General features: G+C 34.2%; 1 protein-coding gene across 1 annotated transcript in view; it reads left to right on the forward strand.

Annotated features, from left to right (window-relative positions):
* Positions 1-17,502, forward strand: part of DYNC2H1 (dynein cytoplasmic 2 heavy chain 1) — a 370,089-nt gene that overhangs the window by 92,091 nt on the left and 260,496 nt on the right. The window contains 7 exon segments of the mRNA XM_020996144.2: positions 8,210-8,415; positions 10,144-10,326; positions 11,478-11,660; positions 11,904-12,127; positions 13,547-13,662; positions 15,653-15,852; positions 16,989-17,253. Coding sequence (XP_020851803.1) covers positions 8,210-8,415; positions 10,144-10,326; positions 11,478-11,660; positions 11,904-12,127; positions 13,547-13,662; positions 15,653-15,852; positions 16,989-17,253 — 1,377 coding nt within the window.

The raw sequence follows: 17,502 nt of genomic DNA on the forward strand, positions 1-17,502 counted from the left end.
TCCTCTTTGACTTGTTCAGTTCACTTGTAAATCCGTCTGGTCCTAGGAAGCTCATTTATGGCTTATTCAATTTCTTTTTCTAACATAGGCTTATTTAAATATTCTATTAATCTGGACAATTTGTAGTAAGAATGATCAACTATGAAAGACTTAACTATTCTGATTAAGACAATGATCTAAGACAATTCCAAAGGAAAGACCTATTATGAATTCTACCAAACATTTAAGGAACAATTAATCACAATGCTATAGAAACTATTTGAAAAGATAGGTGAAGAAGTAGTACAAAATTCTTTTTATGACGCAAATATGGTTTTGTTAACAAAACTAGGAAGAGCAAATACAGAGAAAGAAAACTGTAGATCAGTTTTCCTAATTGATGCAAAAATTTTGAATAAAATACTAGCAAGTAGATTACAGAAATATATCACAAAGATCATACATTACGACCAGGTATGCAGGGCTGGCTCAACATTAGGAAAACTATCAGCATAATTGACCATATCAATAACAAAATCAATAAAAATTGTATGTTTAATGCAATAGATGCAGAAAAAGATTTTGATAAAAAGGTACATTTTGACATTCCTATTAAAAACACTAGAAAGTGTAGGAATTTTAAAATGATAAGTGGTATTAATTTAAAACCAAGAGGAAACATTATCTCTAATAGGGATAAACTTGAAACCTTCCTGGTAAGATTAGATATGAAACAAGGATGTCAGTTATCACCACTGTTATTCAGTATTGTACTAGAAATGCTAGCTATAGCTGTAAGAGAAGAAAAAGAAATTGAAGAAATTAGAATAGACAATGATGAAACAAAATTATCACTCTTTGCAGAGGATGTGATGGTAGGTATACTTAGAGAAAGCTGGAAAATTAACCAAAAAGTAGTTAAAACAATGAACAACTTTAGCAGAATTGGAGGATATAAAATAAACCCACATAAATCAACAGCATCTCTATATACTACCAATGAAACCCAATAGGAAGAGATGGAAAGAGAAATTCCTTTTAAAATAATTGCAGATAGTATTAAATTCTTGGGGTAACTCATGCCAATAAAAACCCAGAAACTCTATGAACATAATTACAAAACACTGTCACACAAATAAAGACAGATCTAAACAATTGGAAAGTATTAATTGCTTATGGGCAGGCCAAGCCAATATAATAAAAATGACAATTCTACATAATTTACTTATTTAGTGCCCCAATCTGTAACTACCAAAGAATTATTTCATAGAGATAGAAAAAAGTAACAAAATTCATCTGGAAGAACAAAAGGTGAAGAATATCAAGGGACTCTGAAAAAATTGTGAAAGAAGGCAACCTAGTCATACTAAATTTCACACTATATTACAAAGCATAATATCATATTACTAACTCTTTTCTTCTTTAGATTGGTGTCTGCTGTATCTTCAGTGATTGTGGTTGTGGTTCCTTGGTACTTCAATTCTTTCTGGTTCTTTGCAGTATTTTTTCTTTGACTTATGGGTTCTGGATTTTTACTCTAACATTTCTGGGAGTTTTCTTTGGAGTTTCTTTCAGAAGGTTATCAGTGAATTATTTTAATTTGTACTTTGCCCACTTAGCACATAGTAGGCACTTAATAAATGGTAATTAACATCAAGTTTTCAACCTGGGATAAAATTCTGGAATCTGTCATCTCAGGCTCCAGAAAGTAATAGCATGCATTTTTGAAGAATGTGTTAAAAATGTTTATTAGAAATCATTTTTTAAACGATTCAAGTTTTCCAAGAACCTAATGTCATGTTACCAATATTAAAAGTGCCATGCCTGCAATACTAAAATAAATACAGAAGACATTAAGTAAAAAAAAACAAACATAATATCTATTGTACTCAATTTTCCATATCTCTAAAATGAGATTTGAACTAGATGATCTCTAAAATCTCTTCCAGCTCTAAAATTCCATTCCACTCTAAAATGAAACATTTCAATAGCTACTGTATCACTTTAGCTCAAACCAATCATTTTCCTATTCTGAAACTTTAGATGGTGGATCATGTCCTGCTGGTCAGCAAGGTAATAATAGTAGCTCATATATATTTTTTAAATTTATTTTGATTTATCAATAATCACTTCCGTATGCTTTTGAGTTTAAAATTTTTCTCCCCCTTCTTCCCCACCACCCTGCCCAAGATGGAGCACAATCTGATATAGGCTGTATATTTACATTACTATTAAACATATTTTCACATTAGTGAAGTTGTAAATAAAAATTAAAGCCAATAGGAGGAACCATCAGAAAGAGGAAACAAAACTCAACAGAAGAGAAAAAAATAGCAATTCAACTTCCATAGTTTTTTCTTTGGATGGGGATTGCATTTTCCGTCACGAGGCCTCTGGAGATGTCTTAGATCCTTGTATTGCTGGGAAGGGTTAAGTTTATCAATATTAGTCTTCGCACAATATGGCTGTTATTGTGTATAACGTTCTCTTGGTTCTGCTCACTTCACTCAGCATCAGGCCATACAAGTCCTTCCAGGTTTTTCTGAAGTCAGCCTGTTCATCATTTCTTATAGCACGATAGTATTCTATTACATTCATATACCACAGCTTGCTCAGCCATTCCCCAATTGATGGGCATCCTTTCAATTTCCAGTTCTTTGCCACCACAAAAAGAGCTGCTATGAATATTTTTGTACATGTGGGTCCTTTTCCCATTTGTATGATCTCTTTGGGATATAGCCTTAGAAGTGCTATTGCTGGGTCAAAGGGTATGCACATTTTTATGGCTCTTTGGGCATAGTTCCAAATTGCTTTCCAAAATGGTTGGATCATTTCACAACTCCACCAACAATGCATTAGTGTTCCAGTTTTCCCACATCTTCTCCAGCATTCATCATTTTCCTGTTTTGTCATGTTGGCCAATCTGATAGGTGTGATGTGGGATCCTCAGAGTTGTTTTGATTTGCATTTCTCTAATCAATAGTGATTTAGAGCATTTTTTCATATGACTGTAGATGGCCTTAATTTCTTCATCTGTCTGTTCATATCCTTTGACCATTTATCAATTGGGGAATGACTTGTATTCTTATAAATTTGACTTAATTCTCTATATATCTTAGAAATGAGGCCCTTATCAGAGAGATTGGTTGTAAAAATTCTTTCCCAATTTTCTACCTTCCTTATTATTCTTCTCTTATTGCTAAAGTTAATGTTTCCAGTACAAAATTGAAAAACAGTGGTGATAAAGGACATCCTTGTTTCACCCCCAATCTTATTGGAAATGAGTAGCTCTTGTTTCTACAACACTTGTGCCTTCCTCACAATTCTGTGAAATAGATAATAGAAATATTATCATCCCCATTTTATAGGTGAGGAAACAGAGACTTAGGGAAGCCAAATTGCCCTTGTTCAGACACCAAACAGGTCAGAGTCAGATCTTGATTCCATGTCCAGTGCAAACTGCCTTCAAAATGGGCCTCTAGCTGGAGATATAGTAGATAATTTCTTTTCTCATTCCATATGTGAAGAGACTGAGTGAGGCCTCAAGTGACAAATGTCTTATGTAAAATATCACCTTTCTCATTTGGAAAAAGAGAATCAGGTAAAATCAAGTAAAGATTTCACATAAAGTCTTTTTTTAAAATGTTGATTAAATTCCTGCAAAGTTGAAACCTTATCTGTATAAAATAGTTTGAGCAAAGCAGTTTATTAAAAAAATCAAAATGGTATTGCTCTGTATCCCAAAACAAGCAGATAACCAATTTTATTACTCACATAATTAATCCCATAGACAGAAAAATAAAAGTATTCTGATCAAAATTATTGTGACAGATGGACGTTATTGGCCATTATGTTACTGATTTGAAGCATTTTACAGAGAGCAAAGCTATCTTTGAAATACATGTTAAAGAAGTGATTTTTACGATAGGTGATATAATGAATTCAGAATTAGAAAGGTGATAATCTAATAAAATGACTTGGAAGAAGTTGTACAAAAGGTAAAAGTTTTATCCAGCCCTTTTGGGAGTAGTGAAGAGATTGTTAGTTTTCTATGCCATTGTGTTGTTTTCAGAATTGTTAAAATTGGGGCAGCTAGGTGGTACAGTGTATAGAGCACCAGCTCTGGATTCAGGAGGACTTGAGTTCAAATCCAGCCTCAGACACATAACACTTACTAGCTGTCTGACCCTGGGCAAGTCACTTAACCCAATTGCCCAACCAAAAAGAAAAAACAAACAGAATTGTTAAAATTATTAGTCTTCTATATGCCGCTAATTTAGGAAATAAACTATATTGGGTTAACTTCTTATGCTAGTTTATTTGGAGATGCAATGCTCATTCCTCAATAGATTTTATGTATCTCTGTGTCTCTCATATGCTTCCTCATTCATCAGTCTATCAAGTTCTTAAGGTTGCTCAGGATCATCTTGATCAGCCAACTATCTTGATAATAAGATTTGTTGACAAGTCCTAGATGTTCTGTAAGAGCTATAGGAATTTCAGTTACCAAAGGTAGTCAAGATGGCTTCAGTAGGATGAAGAAGTACAGTCTAGATCTCCCACTAAACCTTATCCACAAATATTTAAAAAATGCACCAGACTGAATTCTGATCAGGAAAGCCAAGAAAAACTCATTCATTTTTACAGTTCATGGTGGATTAGGGAGACAGAGAAAAAGGTCTGTGAACATTGGGGGCAGGGTATGGCCAGAAGAATGCTGCCAGCACTAGCACCCGAAAACTGGGAGATCAGACAGGATACCAGAGCAGGAAGCCTATGGGCAGAAAGAGACCCCAGAGGATCCTGAAGCCAGCACAAAGTGCAGTAATGGGTACTGTCTAGTAGCTTGGTTGCTCATAACCCAATTGCTGGTCAGATTGAGTGGGGATCTGCAAATAGGGATGATAGAATACAGCTAATACCGAGCAAAGAACAAGCCTAGAAGCAATCAGTAGCTATGTGTTTCTGATCCCAGCAGCAGAATAGGGCATCAGTTATACCCTCTAGCCAAGGTGGAACCTACAGTGGAATAAATGGAGAAGGAGCCCCAGACAAAATGGAAGCCTCCAGTTCAGTCATGCAGAGCCATCCAGAAGTCAGCTGGAAGAATGAGCAAACAAATAAAAAATCTACCGTAAAGATAAAAAGGAATATCTCAAAAATATTTGCATATTATACTCCCCTTTTTTGTCACTCACTGTGAATCAAGAAAAAGGCACAAGGCACCAAGATTTTATTACCTTTTGGCTCATGTACAGATAATGTACCTTTCCATTCTTAGTTAAATTAGTCCTTGGACAACTGAGTTAGTCTATTGCATGGACCATATAGAATGCTAAAATATGCTTACACTCCACTGGTATACCATTTGAGAATTCTGGGTCACCTCTATGCCATATTCAGGCATCCAAGTAGAATTTTTCATAATTCACTGTTAGGAGGAGGGTTTGGGTAGATGATAAGTTAAGTTTTGGACATATTGAATTTGAGCTGTCATCGAGATGGATATCTAGCAGGCATTTAGACATAGGAACTGAGAAAGAAGAAAGGAGTTGTGAGAACTGATAACTTTCTTCAAGAATTTGAAGGGATGTCACGTAGTAGAAGAAGGATTAGATTTATTCTGTTTGTCCCCAGAGGTTGGAACTAATATCACTGTGTAGAAATTGCAAAGAGGTAAATTTCAGCTTGATTTAAAGAAAAAATTTCCAACAATTAAAGCTGTCCAAAAGTTGAATGAGCTGCTTTGGGAGATGGTCTTCAGATCCTCCTGCCCCCTTCCCCTCTGTCATCTTCAATCTCTCTGTCAACCAGTTCTTTCCTTCCCTACTACCCTCAGACATTTCTAAGTCTCCCTGATACTATTAAGAAAAAAAACCAAACAAATACAAAATTGGCTAGGTTCTACCACTCCTTCAAGCATTGTCCCATATCTCTTCTGTCTGTACTGACTTCTTTAATTTCCTCTCTTCTTGTTGACTTTGACCTTATCACTTAACTGAAAGGTCTCTCTCCAAAGTACCAGTGATCCTTAACTGCTAAATCGAATGCTTTTTTTTCCCAGACCTAATCTTTCTCTTAACTATCAGCTGCGTTTAGCATTGTTGAATAAGATAAGACACTGCTGTCTCTTGTGCTTCCCATCTTCCTGATGTTCCATTCACGTCACCTTTGCTGACATTCATAACATGCCCCTTCACTGTGGGTGTGCCCAGTGGTTCTGTTCGGAGCCCTCTTGCCTTCTTGTCTTGTATTCTCTTCTCGGTAACCTCATCAGCTCCCATGGGTCTAATTATTATCTCTCTGTAGATGAGACCTGTGAAGACTTAGCCACTTTTCTGAGCTATAGTCTCAGAATTAACTGCTAAAAAACTTTAAAATCAGCAGATCTACAACTGGACTTGCTATCTTTCCCCTAAACCCTCCCCTCTTATAAATTTTCCTGTTTCTGTCAAGGGCATCATCATCTTTCCAGTATCTTTAGTGTGTAATCTTGGTATTATCTTTAACTTCATTCTTCCTCACCCAACTTATCCCGACCCTTGCCAAATCTTGACATTTATTTGTAATGTTGCTTACATTTAACCCTTCTTCTCCACTTACGCAGCAAGGCCCTCATCACTTCTTTCCTAGATTACTGAAACAATCTCCTTATTTGTCTCAGTACCTTAGGTTTTTCTCCATTCTAATCTATCCTGCATACATTGCTGCCAAAGCAATTTTTCTTCAAGGCAGATATGTTGATGTCCTTCTCCTGCTTAACTCCAGTGGCTTCCTGTTATCTTTGGGTTTCAATATAAATGGCTCTGTTTAGTTTTATAATCCTGCATAACCTACCCCCAAACTACTGAGCCTTGTTTGATGTTACTCTCCTTCCCACACTTGAGTATGTGAGTCAAACTGTCCTTTGCTTGTGGCACTCCATTTCGTCTCTGTGCTTTCATATTGGTCATCTCCTGTGACTGGAAGTTCACTCACATTACCTTGCCTTATAAGAGTCCCTCTCTTCCTTTAAGATATAGCTCAGACACTATCTTTTTTTTTTTCTTAAGTTTTCAACATTCACTTTTATAAGATTTTGAGTTCTAAGTATTTCTCTCTCTTTCCCCTCCACCTTCCCCAAGATGGCACACAATTTGATATAGGCTATACATATGCAATCATATTAAACATATTTCCACATTAGTTATGTTGTAAAGAAGAATCAGAACCAAAGGGAAGCACCACGAGAAAGAAGAAACAAAAAAAGAGAGAGAGAGCAAATAGTATGCTTCAATCTGTATTCAGACTCCATAGTTTTTTCTTTGGATGTGAATCGCATTTTCCATCATGAGTTATTTGGAATTGTCTTAGATTGTTGCATTGCTGAGATATTCTATCAGAGTTGGTCATTGCGCAATGTCGACACCATCTTTTGCGTGAGATTTTCCTTAACTACCCCCCCACTCCTGTTAGTACTCTCACTCTCCAATTGCTTCTTATTTAACTGTTTTGTGTATATTGTATTTATTCACTTTATATTTATGCTATATATATTTATGTATGTAGTTGTGTCTCATTACAACTCTTTACAAGTAGGGATTATTTCTTTCTTTATACTTATGTTACTAGAGCTAACCACAGTGGGTGGAACACAACAGGAGGTTAATAAATGTTTTTGTTTAATTAATTGATCATAGATTTAGAGCTGAAAGCAATATTTAGTGTTATTTAGTCTAGTCTTCTTACTTGAGAAAACTGACACCCAGAGAGAATATGACTTGTATAAAGTTACACAGATAGTAAAAAGATAGAACTAGCAATTTAACCCATCATGAGATTTCATATCTAGTATAATAGGTCCCTCCCTGCCTTACTGAATTGGTAATGATATATTTATGGCTTCCATGCCATAGACTTCTCTTAATTCAGAAATCTCTTTTATTTGTCTACTGACCAGCCTTATCCAGCTTTCACAGTAAGTAATTTCAGTAACTAACCTGTACTCAATCTAGGATCCTTTAATTCTATGATCCTTCTCCATTGGATCTTTGTGATTACTTAATAGTTATATATTTTTCTGGTCTAATTGTGCTTAAAAATAAAAGGCAATGTAAACCTTGGCTGAAGCAATAATATGAGTCTTTGAATTTAATTTACCAGATTTTTTGCATCACTTTTAAGTTTATAAAAGTTCAACAAAACCCATGAACTAACATTTTTCTCCCTTGAATGTTTTATTTGTGTACAGAATCAGGAATTCTTGAGCTCAAACTTAAAGCACTTATTCTGGACATTATCCATAATATTGATATAGTGAAGCAGTTAAATCAAGTTCAGATTCATACCACAGAAGATTGGGTTTGGAAAAAGCAAGTCAGGTTCTATATGAAAAATGGACAAACATGCTATGTGCAGATGGTAGATTCTGAACTGCAGTACACCTATGAGTATCAGGTAGGAACATTTTGAACCTTTAAAAATGTTTTTGTAGAGGTGGTTGTGCATAGAGTGATGCAAAAGGAGTCAGGAAGACTTGGGTTCAAATGTCACCACTGGCTCTTACTAACTGTGCCTGAGTGTAAGTCACATAATGCTGATATACCTCAGAAAATTCTCTAGCACTTACCTACAAAGGTGATGGTAGAGAGAAGTCCCAATCTGGAGTTTGGTATACTTCTTAAAACCCCTTGTCCCTCCTTGTGTTTGCATAAAAGTGTCTACATTTGATGACATTTTCCTGAAAACTTGATTACTGTTAAGAAAAAGGCTTATTTTTGCAATTCAATGGCAATTTAAAAAGGTATTTTAAATATTACACCAATAGTTCATCTTCACTTAAAAGATTTAAGAAATTTTTTTTTTTGGGGGCAGTTGGGGTTAAGTGACTTGCCCAGGGTTACACAGCTAGTAAGTGCCAAATGTTTGGTCTGAGGTCAGATTTGAACTCAGGTACTCCTGACTTCAGGGCCTGTGCTCTATCTACTGTACCATCTAGCTGCCCCAAGAAAATTTTTTTTAAAAAATCTCTATACAGACCAAAGAGTTAAACTAGCTTAAATGATAGTAGTCTCTATCACTTTACTTGCTTAGATTGGCCTGTGAGCTGTTTGAGAACAGCAGGGTTTGTCCCCCTTTTGTTTTGGGATTTCCCCTCAATGCCAAGCATTTATTTGGTAAACCCTTCAATTCTAGCTGATTGATTGATTGACTCTGAAATCTTATGCCCAGATGTAGTTGAAAGGAGGCTATATATAAAAAAAAGAACATAGTGTTTATTTCTTTAAAGCAGACCAAGTTAAGAAGAATCCTAATGTTATGGTCAAATATGATGCTTTTAAATTCTTTAATTTACATTAGCGTATGACTTTTCATTTAGTAAGTCAAAATCAGAATTTTCCATCTAGCTACTCGTTGAGTTCATTAAAAAAGGCTGTGTGCTTTCTACATTTTGTATCATTATCAATAATAAAACTACATATGAGAGGATAGAAGCCAGCTGCATTCTTTTAAGATTGTGTTGTTAATATAGCTCTAGCCAGAGAGGAAGTTTATTTTGAGACTCAAATCTTCCTTCTCTAGTCAAGGAAAAACCTTACAAACTCTGAATAGAATTTAGATTCTAAATAGAATTTTCCCTTTAAATCAGCATATATGTTCAGATGATAATATAAAGTTGCCAATTTTATAAATGTACTTCCTCATCTCTAATTATGCTGAAATAATTCTCATTTTAAATACAGCTTTCAGATAAAGAATTATGTGATTTGAAATGTGAGATGTGATTTTCCTTATTTTAAACATTATTCAACTCTCTCATTTTCAAGTCTCTTTTGTGTCCTTGCAATGAGCTTGACTGATGTATTTGAAAAAAAACTATTAAATATTCATATTTTCCAAAATATGAGAGTAGAGTACTTTACTGTGTAGAGACCATGTTATTAACAAGATTTTAATTTATAAATTTCATTTTTAATAAATATCATAACTTGTAGAAATAAATTTCAAGTTTATCTCAGTTGTTGTTTTAGAGGGTGCCTCAATCAGAATTCTTCTAATTTCTTTTTGTGCTAAAAATGTCTCTCTTTTTTTTTTTAACAGCTTCTTAAATAGAGAACCATAGTTTATAAATTGATATTATTAATAGAACAGCCACATTTTTACTTAATACCTCACATTTCACAGGGTAATGCTCCCAAGCTTGTTTATACACCACTGACAGATAAGTGCTACCTAACTCTCACACAAGCCATGAAGATGGGTCTTGGAGGAAATCCTTATGGACCAGCTGGAACTGGCAAAACTGAGTCTGTGAAGGCTTTGGGTGGACTTCTTGGAAGACAAGTTTTAGTTTTTAACTGTGATGAGGTAATGTGAAAAAATATTTAGTATTAATTTTGGAGGTGTTTTAATCAGATTTTTGTCTTGACTATATACCATTCTCTTTGAAATATAATGTAAATATGTTGAAATATAAGATCTTGTATCCTTTTCTGAACTCCTCCTTTTGTGCCTCATTGTGGCATGGAAATGACCCAAGGTTCTTGAAAGTTATGCCAGCAAAGCCCATGCTTGAAAGTCCTGTCAAGATGGAAAAGCTTTGAATACAGACCTAGTGACAGAAACCCCCTAAGCTTATTTTCTGACAACCAGTTTAATTGAATATGGACAGACTCATAATTAAGTTGACAGCAAGGTAATGAATTATTTGACCACAGCAACACTTGAAGGTTATTATAGGAGGATTGAAAACTGCATTAGAATAGAGGTCAATCATATCAACAAAATCACAAATCCTTAAGTTATCTAAGTAAGTTGTTAAATATGTAAATAAAATAGATAATCTACTTTTAGAACATCTCTCTGAAAGTGGAATCTCATATTTTGGATTAATTCGGTAGTAAGTTATTTCCTGGTTTGGTTTACATAGAGAGGGAACTTATGGATCTTAGAATTTTCCCATTTGAAAAAACTTAAAGAAAATAGCCTTGTTCTGTTTCTTTTAGAAAGACATAAAATTTGTTTGGCCATAGCAAAAATCTGTATTTTAAATGAATAATTGACATTTTTCAAGGTTAAATTCATTTAAAAATTGATCAGTAGTAAAAGAGAAGCATAGAAAACTAGGATATCTTATTACACTTTTAGATTATCAAATTGGAAATAAGTAACAGAAATGTTTTATTTATTTATTTATTTGGTGAGGTAATTGGGGTTTAGTGACTTGCCCAGGGTCACACAGCTAGTAAGTGTCATGTGTCTGAGACTGGATTTGAACTCAGGTCCTTCTGACTCCAAGGCCAGAGCTCTATCCACTGTGCCACCTAGCTGCCCCAGGAATTTTTTTTTAATAACTAAAAAAAAATGCAAATTTTAGTAGTTCATATCTACATTATGCCTTATAGTGGCACTTTTTACTCTTCAGTGCACGTTCCCATATACAATTTATATATAATATGAAATGATCATTGAAAAAAATATAGTTTTTTAAAATAAGATCAGATTTATTTGTTTTTCAGGGTATTGATGTGAAATCAATGGGCCGCATATTTGTTGGTCTGGTGAAATGTGGGGCCTGGGGCTGCTTTGATGAATTCAACAGACTGGAGGAAGCAGTGTTGTCTGCTGTGTCCATGCAGATCCAGACAATCCAGGATGCATTGAAGAATCATAGAACTATATGTGAACTTCTTGGCAAAGAGGTGTAGTATTAAACTGTAATTTTTTTAAAAAAGCAGATGATTTGATGAACTGAAATATTTTGAAAGCCTTACAACACTTGCTCTTTGATGACATGTTGTTTTGTTGACTCTTCATTCTCTGCCTCTGATCTGTTAATTGAATCTTAAACTTTCTTCCTAAAACACGTTTCTTAGAGTTTCTTTCACGGTCACAATCCCAGTATCCTTATCACTTCACACCTTGATTTAAATGGATAATTTCAGGTTCAAATGGATCCAAATTCTGGAATTTTCATCACTATGAATCCTGCTGGAAAAGGTTATGGAGGAAGACAGAAGCTGCCAGATAACTTAAAACAACTCTTCAGACCAGTAGCTATGTCTCGTCCAGACAATGAGCTTATTGCTGAAGTGATTCTATATTCTGAAGGTTTTAAAGATGCTCGAGTGTTAGGCAGAAAATTAGTATCTATTTTTAATCTTTCTCGGTAAGTGTTATATTTTAAAAGTATTTTGTATGTGCCATGTATTTTTAGCACTAAGTGAAAAGTTAACACTATTCACTTCAGATCTTCCCAGTGAGGTCTCATGATAGCATTATGTTTATTATTTGATAATGCGTTATTAATATAAATAGGAAAAGTAAAATTGGACCAAAGTTGTTTAGGTCAGAATTGTTCATTTGACTTAAAGGAGCACATGTGAATGAATGAGAAAACGTTTATTAGGTGATTACTGTGCAGCAAGCTCTAGGCATGCATTGAGGATGATAAAAATAGAAAAGTAGGACAGTTCCTGCTTTCAGAGATTTCACATTAAAATAGGGAACTACGTATAAGAGGGTTTGACTCCAGTGGGCATGGGAAGGCTCAGGTATCTGCAGGCTTCAATAACAGGGGAGATGGTGAAAAATACCCATCTTAAGAGGATATCAGTGGTCTTGCTTATCTTCGCTGATATATTTATCCCTGGACTCTCTAGTGAATGATATTGAACTAGTTTCAAAGTAAATTTGATAATTGACCACTCTATAGCTCTTTTTTTTTAAAGTAGCTAAGTGGTACAGTGGATAGAGCTCTGGGCCTGGCATTATGCTGAACGGGGTTTAAATCTGGCCTCAGACATTTACTAGCTGTGTGACCCTGGGCAGGTCATTTAACTTCTGTTTGCCTTAGTTTCCTTCAATGCAAAATGGGGATAATAACAGCACCTACCTCATGGTCTTATTGTGAAGATCAAATGAGATACTATTTGTAAAGGGCTTAGCATAGTGCCTGGAATGTAGAGGGCACTATATAAATGTTTATTCCTTTTCCTTCTGATTTCCTACCTAACTGGGTTATTGTGAGGATAAGATAGAGAACGTTTGTGAAACACTTTGCAAACCATTAAGCACTATATAAATACCACTTTTGTATTATTATTATTATTATCATTGTTATTATTTTTCTGGATAAGAATTATTCTCTTCTCTCATGTCTTCTTTGTAGTAATTTAATAGCAGTCTTCTTGACTTTGCTTTTGCATTGTAGTATTCTTGGTCCATACCACTAAGAAGTGGTGAGGATTCATCAGAAAATTGCAGATATTGGGAGCCTAATTAGCTGATGAGAGAACTTAGAAAAACAAAAAGAGCAGATTTGTCAAGTATTGTCTTGACTAGGTTGCTAGTTCATTTATGGTTTACCAAATTCAATGAAAACCGCTATCAAAATTCTATAATGAATAGTCTTTCTGATTCATTGTATCTTAGAAATTAATGGAATATAATTGCAGTCATTTACAGTAGCTTTATCTTAGTGGTTGCATTCTGTATTTCTTTGTGTGACAAAAATAAGTATTTCTCAGTGGTACTTAATTATTAAACTGATAGCTGAAAGTTAAATGTAAATGTTTTTAAATTTCAGAGAGCTTTTGACACCTCAGCAGCACTACGATTGGGGTTTAAGAGCATTGAAGACAGTCCTGAGAGGAAGTGGAAATCTTCTTCGTCAGTTGAAGAGAAATGACATAAAGGAAAAAGGTATGATTGATCATTTCATATTTGTAACTTTCTGCATTTTGTACCATTAATAGTCGAAATTCATAGGTGAGTGTTCAGATCCTAAATACAAAAAAAATATGAATCTGTGGAATTTTTACCAGTTATCTTTCTCTGTGCTAGTAATGTAAAATGAGATAAATCTGCATTTTTTTCCATTCCTGTAAAGTGAATTATTAATTTACATGGATAAACTTCTTTATGTAAGGATGAGCAGCTCATGCTCTTGTCTTATATCATACTTTGTATCATTTGTGCTCATACCTTTTCTGCGCTATTTTATTGTAAGTTCTCTGAGATAAGAGATTGCATAATTTTTCATCTTTGAATCTCCAATGTCACACCCACTTCCTGAATGTTTGTTGAATTGATTTACTAAGAGCTATCTTTAAAGACCACCTGTAAACTGAGTTTCAGTGGGTAAAAGAATTTATATGAATGACTTATTTAATAATTTAAAGATTTAAATGATTAAGATATATGTATGTATGTAGGTATAAACACATACATATACAGAATTATTTTAATATGACTATAAAATACATTTGATTATTTTGTACATTGGAAGTTTCTCAGTATTTTATTTGATGTTATTTCAAAGATTTCTTTAGTAAAGTTTGTTTGAAATTTTTTGCAATCATACATTTAAAATGTTTCCAGGGCTCTAAGGGCCAAATGTAGAAACTGTATTTACTTCAATATTTCAAGAATCTGTGATTTTATTGGTATGGGTAGTTGTTCAACCAACACACTGATCTCAACTTCTCTATCACCTACTAGATATTCTTCCAAGAGTTTGAAAAAAAAAATTTTATGGTTTACCTGGTTATATATAAATATATAAATATATATATATAGCCAGAAATTTAGTTCTTCTATCATACCCTTCAAGAAACCACACCGCAAGGGGCAGCTACGTGGTGCAGTGGATAGACTACCAGCCCTGAAGTCAGGAGGACCTGAGTTGAAATGCAGCCTTAGACCAAACATTTGACACGTACTAGCTGTGTGAACCTGGGCAAGTCACTTAACCCTAATTGCCGCAAAAAAAAAAAAGAAGAACCCACACCATGATGAAGCATCAATATAAGAATTTAATAAAGGCGAGAAACCTCAAGTTATAAAAGTGTGTCTCAAAGGAAAATGTATAGGAAAAACCAAACTAAGAAGATATGCCTATCTTTTTGTCTTAATTTCTACAAGGCAATAATTAGCCTTCAAACATAACTTATAGTAAATAGCACAGGAGTGATTACAGTAATTGCACCAACATTTTCCATCTCTTTTTAAATGGTCTTATAAAAAAACTTTGGACAAGGCATATTAAAATTTTTTCAGCTTTCTTGTAAGTTTTTGGTTTAGTGAACCTATTCCTTTCAGGACAGACACCTTTCATGTTATTTTTGGTAGTTTACTTTTACAGAAATGAGACCAAAATATTGAGAAGAGATAGCTGTTTTATCAGTCACAATATGTAAACAAGTTTGATCTATTTTAATATGCCTAAATAATGTCTTACATGACAAATTATAGGTGATCAACTTAAATAATGATTAGTATGGTCCTTAGTTATTCTAATTATTCATCTAAAATTTTCATATATAAAGACTTACCATGATATATGGTATATAAGGTGAACAACACTATTATCACAAGACAGTGTAGTGTAGTGTATAGAAAACTAGCCTTGGAGTTAAAAAACCTTAGTTCAGGTCACTGCCTTTGACACACATCTTGTTGTGTGACCATAGGCTAGTCACATAACCTTTCAGTGCCCCTGAAAATTCTCTTAAGACTCTTAGGTTTCAAAGCTGATATTGATCTGCATTGGTAGAGGGAGTTTACTCTCAGGGAATTTTATCTGCCAGTGAAAGCACACTTCTGGTCCAAAAAAAATTAATTAACTTTTAAAATGGATAGTTATAACAATGAAATGATCTTAATTTACTTCTAAATTACACATTTTCCTCAGTGAATGAAAGCCACGTTGTGGTTCAAGCTTTGCGGCTCAATACCATGTCAAAATTTACATTTGTGGACTGCACACGGTTTGATGCACTGATTAAAGATGTCTTCCCTGGAATTGATTTTAAGGATGTAGAATATGACGAACTAAGTGCAGCTTTAAAGCAAGTCTTTGAGGAAGCAAACTTTGAAATTATACCTAACCAGGTAACTCTCCAACTCTATTTTATTATATAGAAGCCAACCATTTTGAGTTCCTAAATCAGTATTCAAAAATACAGAGATTTATTGATTACTTTTTAGAAGATACTCTGGTAAATTCAGAAGACATTCTCTTGCTATCGTAGAATATCCTGTACACAAATGAGACTGAGACTATATCAGTATTTAAAGGGAATTAGTAGTTCTAAGGAAGGCAATATACTTGAGGAAAAAAGTGTATAGTATAAATTGTGATACCAACCAGAATGCCATACATTGATCAATGTAAAGTTTTCACCAGTATAAATACATCCAGGTTGTTTGGTAAGAGTGATGAGATAAAAGTTCAAGTGGTTAGGATTGGAACATGTGATGGGGAGAACCTGGCATAGAATAAGTCAGGTAGCACCATGGAAGGCGCAGGACAGGTATTGATAAATGACAGTTTGTTTTACTCAAAGCATGTAGCTGAGATTGTGTCTCTTTAGTGAGGCAATATGCTAGCTATATCCCTTTGTCACTTAGGGCCAGTTATATAATGTGATAGAACTGGATGAAAATATTTTATAAATATTTGAAGCAGTTGAATTTTAGTCATTGGAGCATTGCCACATTTTCTAATTCAGTTCAGTTCCCAATATTTTCCAGTTTCAGTATATATTTGTTAATTCCTTTAATAATATTATGTAGATTTACGTTTTTGGAAAATATGATTCTGTAATTAAACATCTAACATATTCGGAAGAATGTGTACTAACTTTTAGCACTTAATTTGATTTTAAGGATTTCTTAAAAGAAATAGTATTTTAAAGATTAATATTTTATGTGGCAAAAAATTTATACTTAGAGTGAATACTTTATTTTTTTTGTCAGTTTTGCTAGTCATTTGTAGCAGAGTCTTGTTTTTATGTAAAATATTTGAAATTATGTTTTTACGTTACATCACAGATGTATATTGGATTGTTGTGTTACTTATATCCTTTAACTTTCTATGAAGAAAACAAAAACATTACTAAGTCTTATGACAATGGATTAAGTCAAATAGTCTAACAACAAAATGTGTGTATGCTTTACTAATGGAAATATATGCATATACATCATGCACACATACGAATGTGTATATGTTTATTTTTTTTTAACAGATCAAGAAAGCTTTGGAATTATATGAACAGTTACGCCAAAGGATGGGAGTAGTTATAGTTGGTCCAAGTGGTGCTGGAAAATCTACCCTTTGGAGGATGTTAAGGGCAGCGCTGTGTAGAATTGGCAAAGTAGTAAAACAGTACACCATGAACCCTAAAGCTATGCCTCGACATCAGTTGCTAGGCCACATTGACATGGATACAAGGGAATGGTCTGATGGTGTTCTCACAAACAGTGCTCGGCAAGTCGTACGGGAGCCTCAAGGTGGATCTCAAATTGTCTAATTTGTTACTTACTTAGTTACTTCTGGAAAAGATGTTTTTCATAGCCTTGTCAATGAAACTACCTTATAATAATGGAAAGGAAGCATGTTTATTAAATGTCTGCTATGTGCTAAGCACTGGAGATACAAATAGAAAAAAATCAAGATAGTCCCTGCTTTCAAGGATTTCATGTGTAATTGGGGGGAGGCAGAACATAAAGCAGGGCTCTTTATGTTTATTTCATGGTATA

The sequence above is a fragment of the Phascolarctos cinereus genome, unplaced genomic scaffold (genome assembly GCF_003287225.1).
Source record: "Phascolarctos cinereus isolate Bilbo 61053 unplaced genomic scaffold, phaCin_HiC Scaffold_726;HRSCAF=1367, whole genome shotgun sequence".
Lineage (NCBI taxonomy): Eukaryota > Metazoa > Chordata > Mammalia > Diprotodontia > Phascolarctidae > Phascolarctos > Phascolarctos cinereus.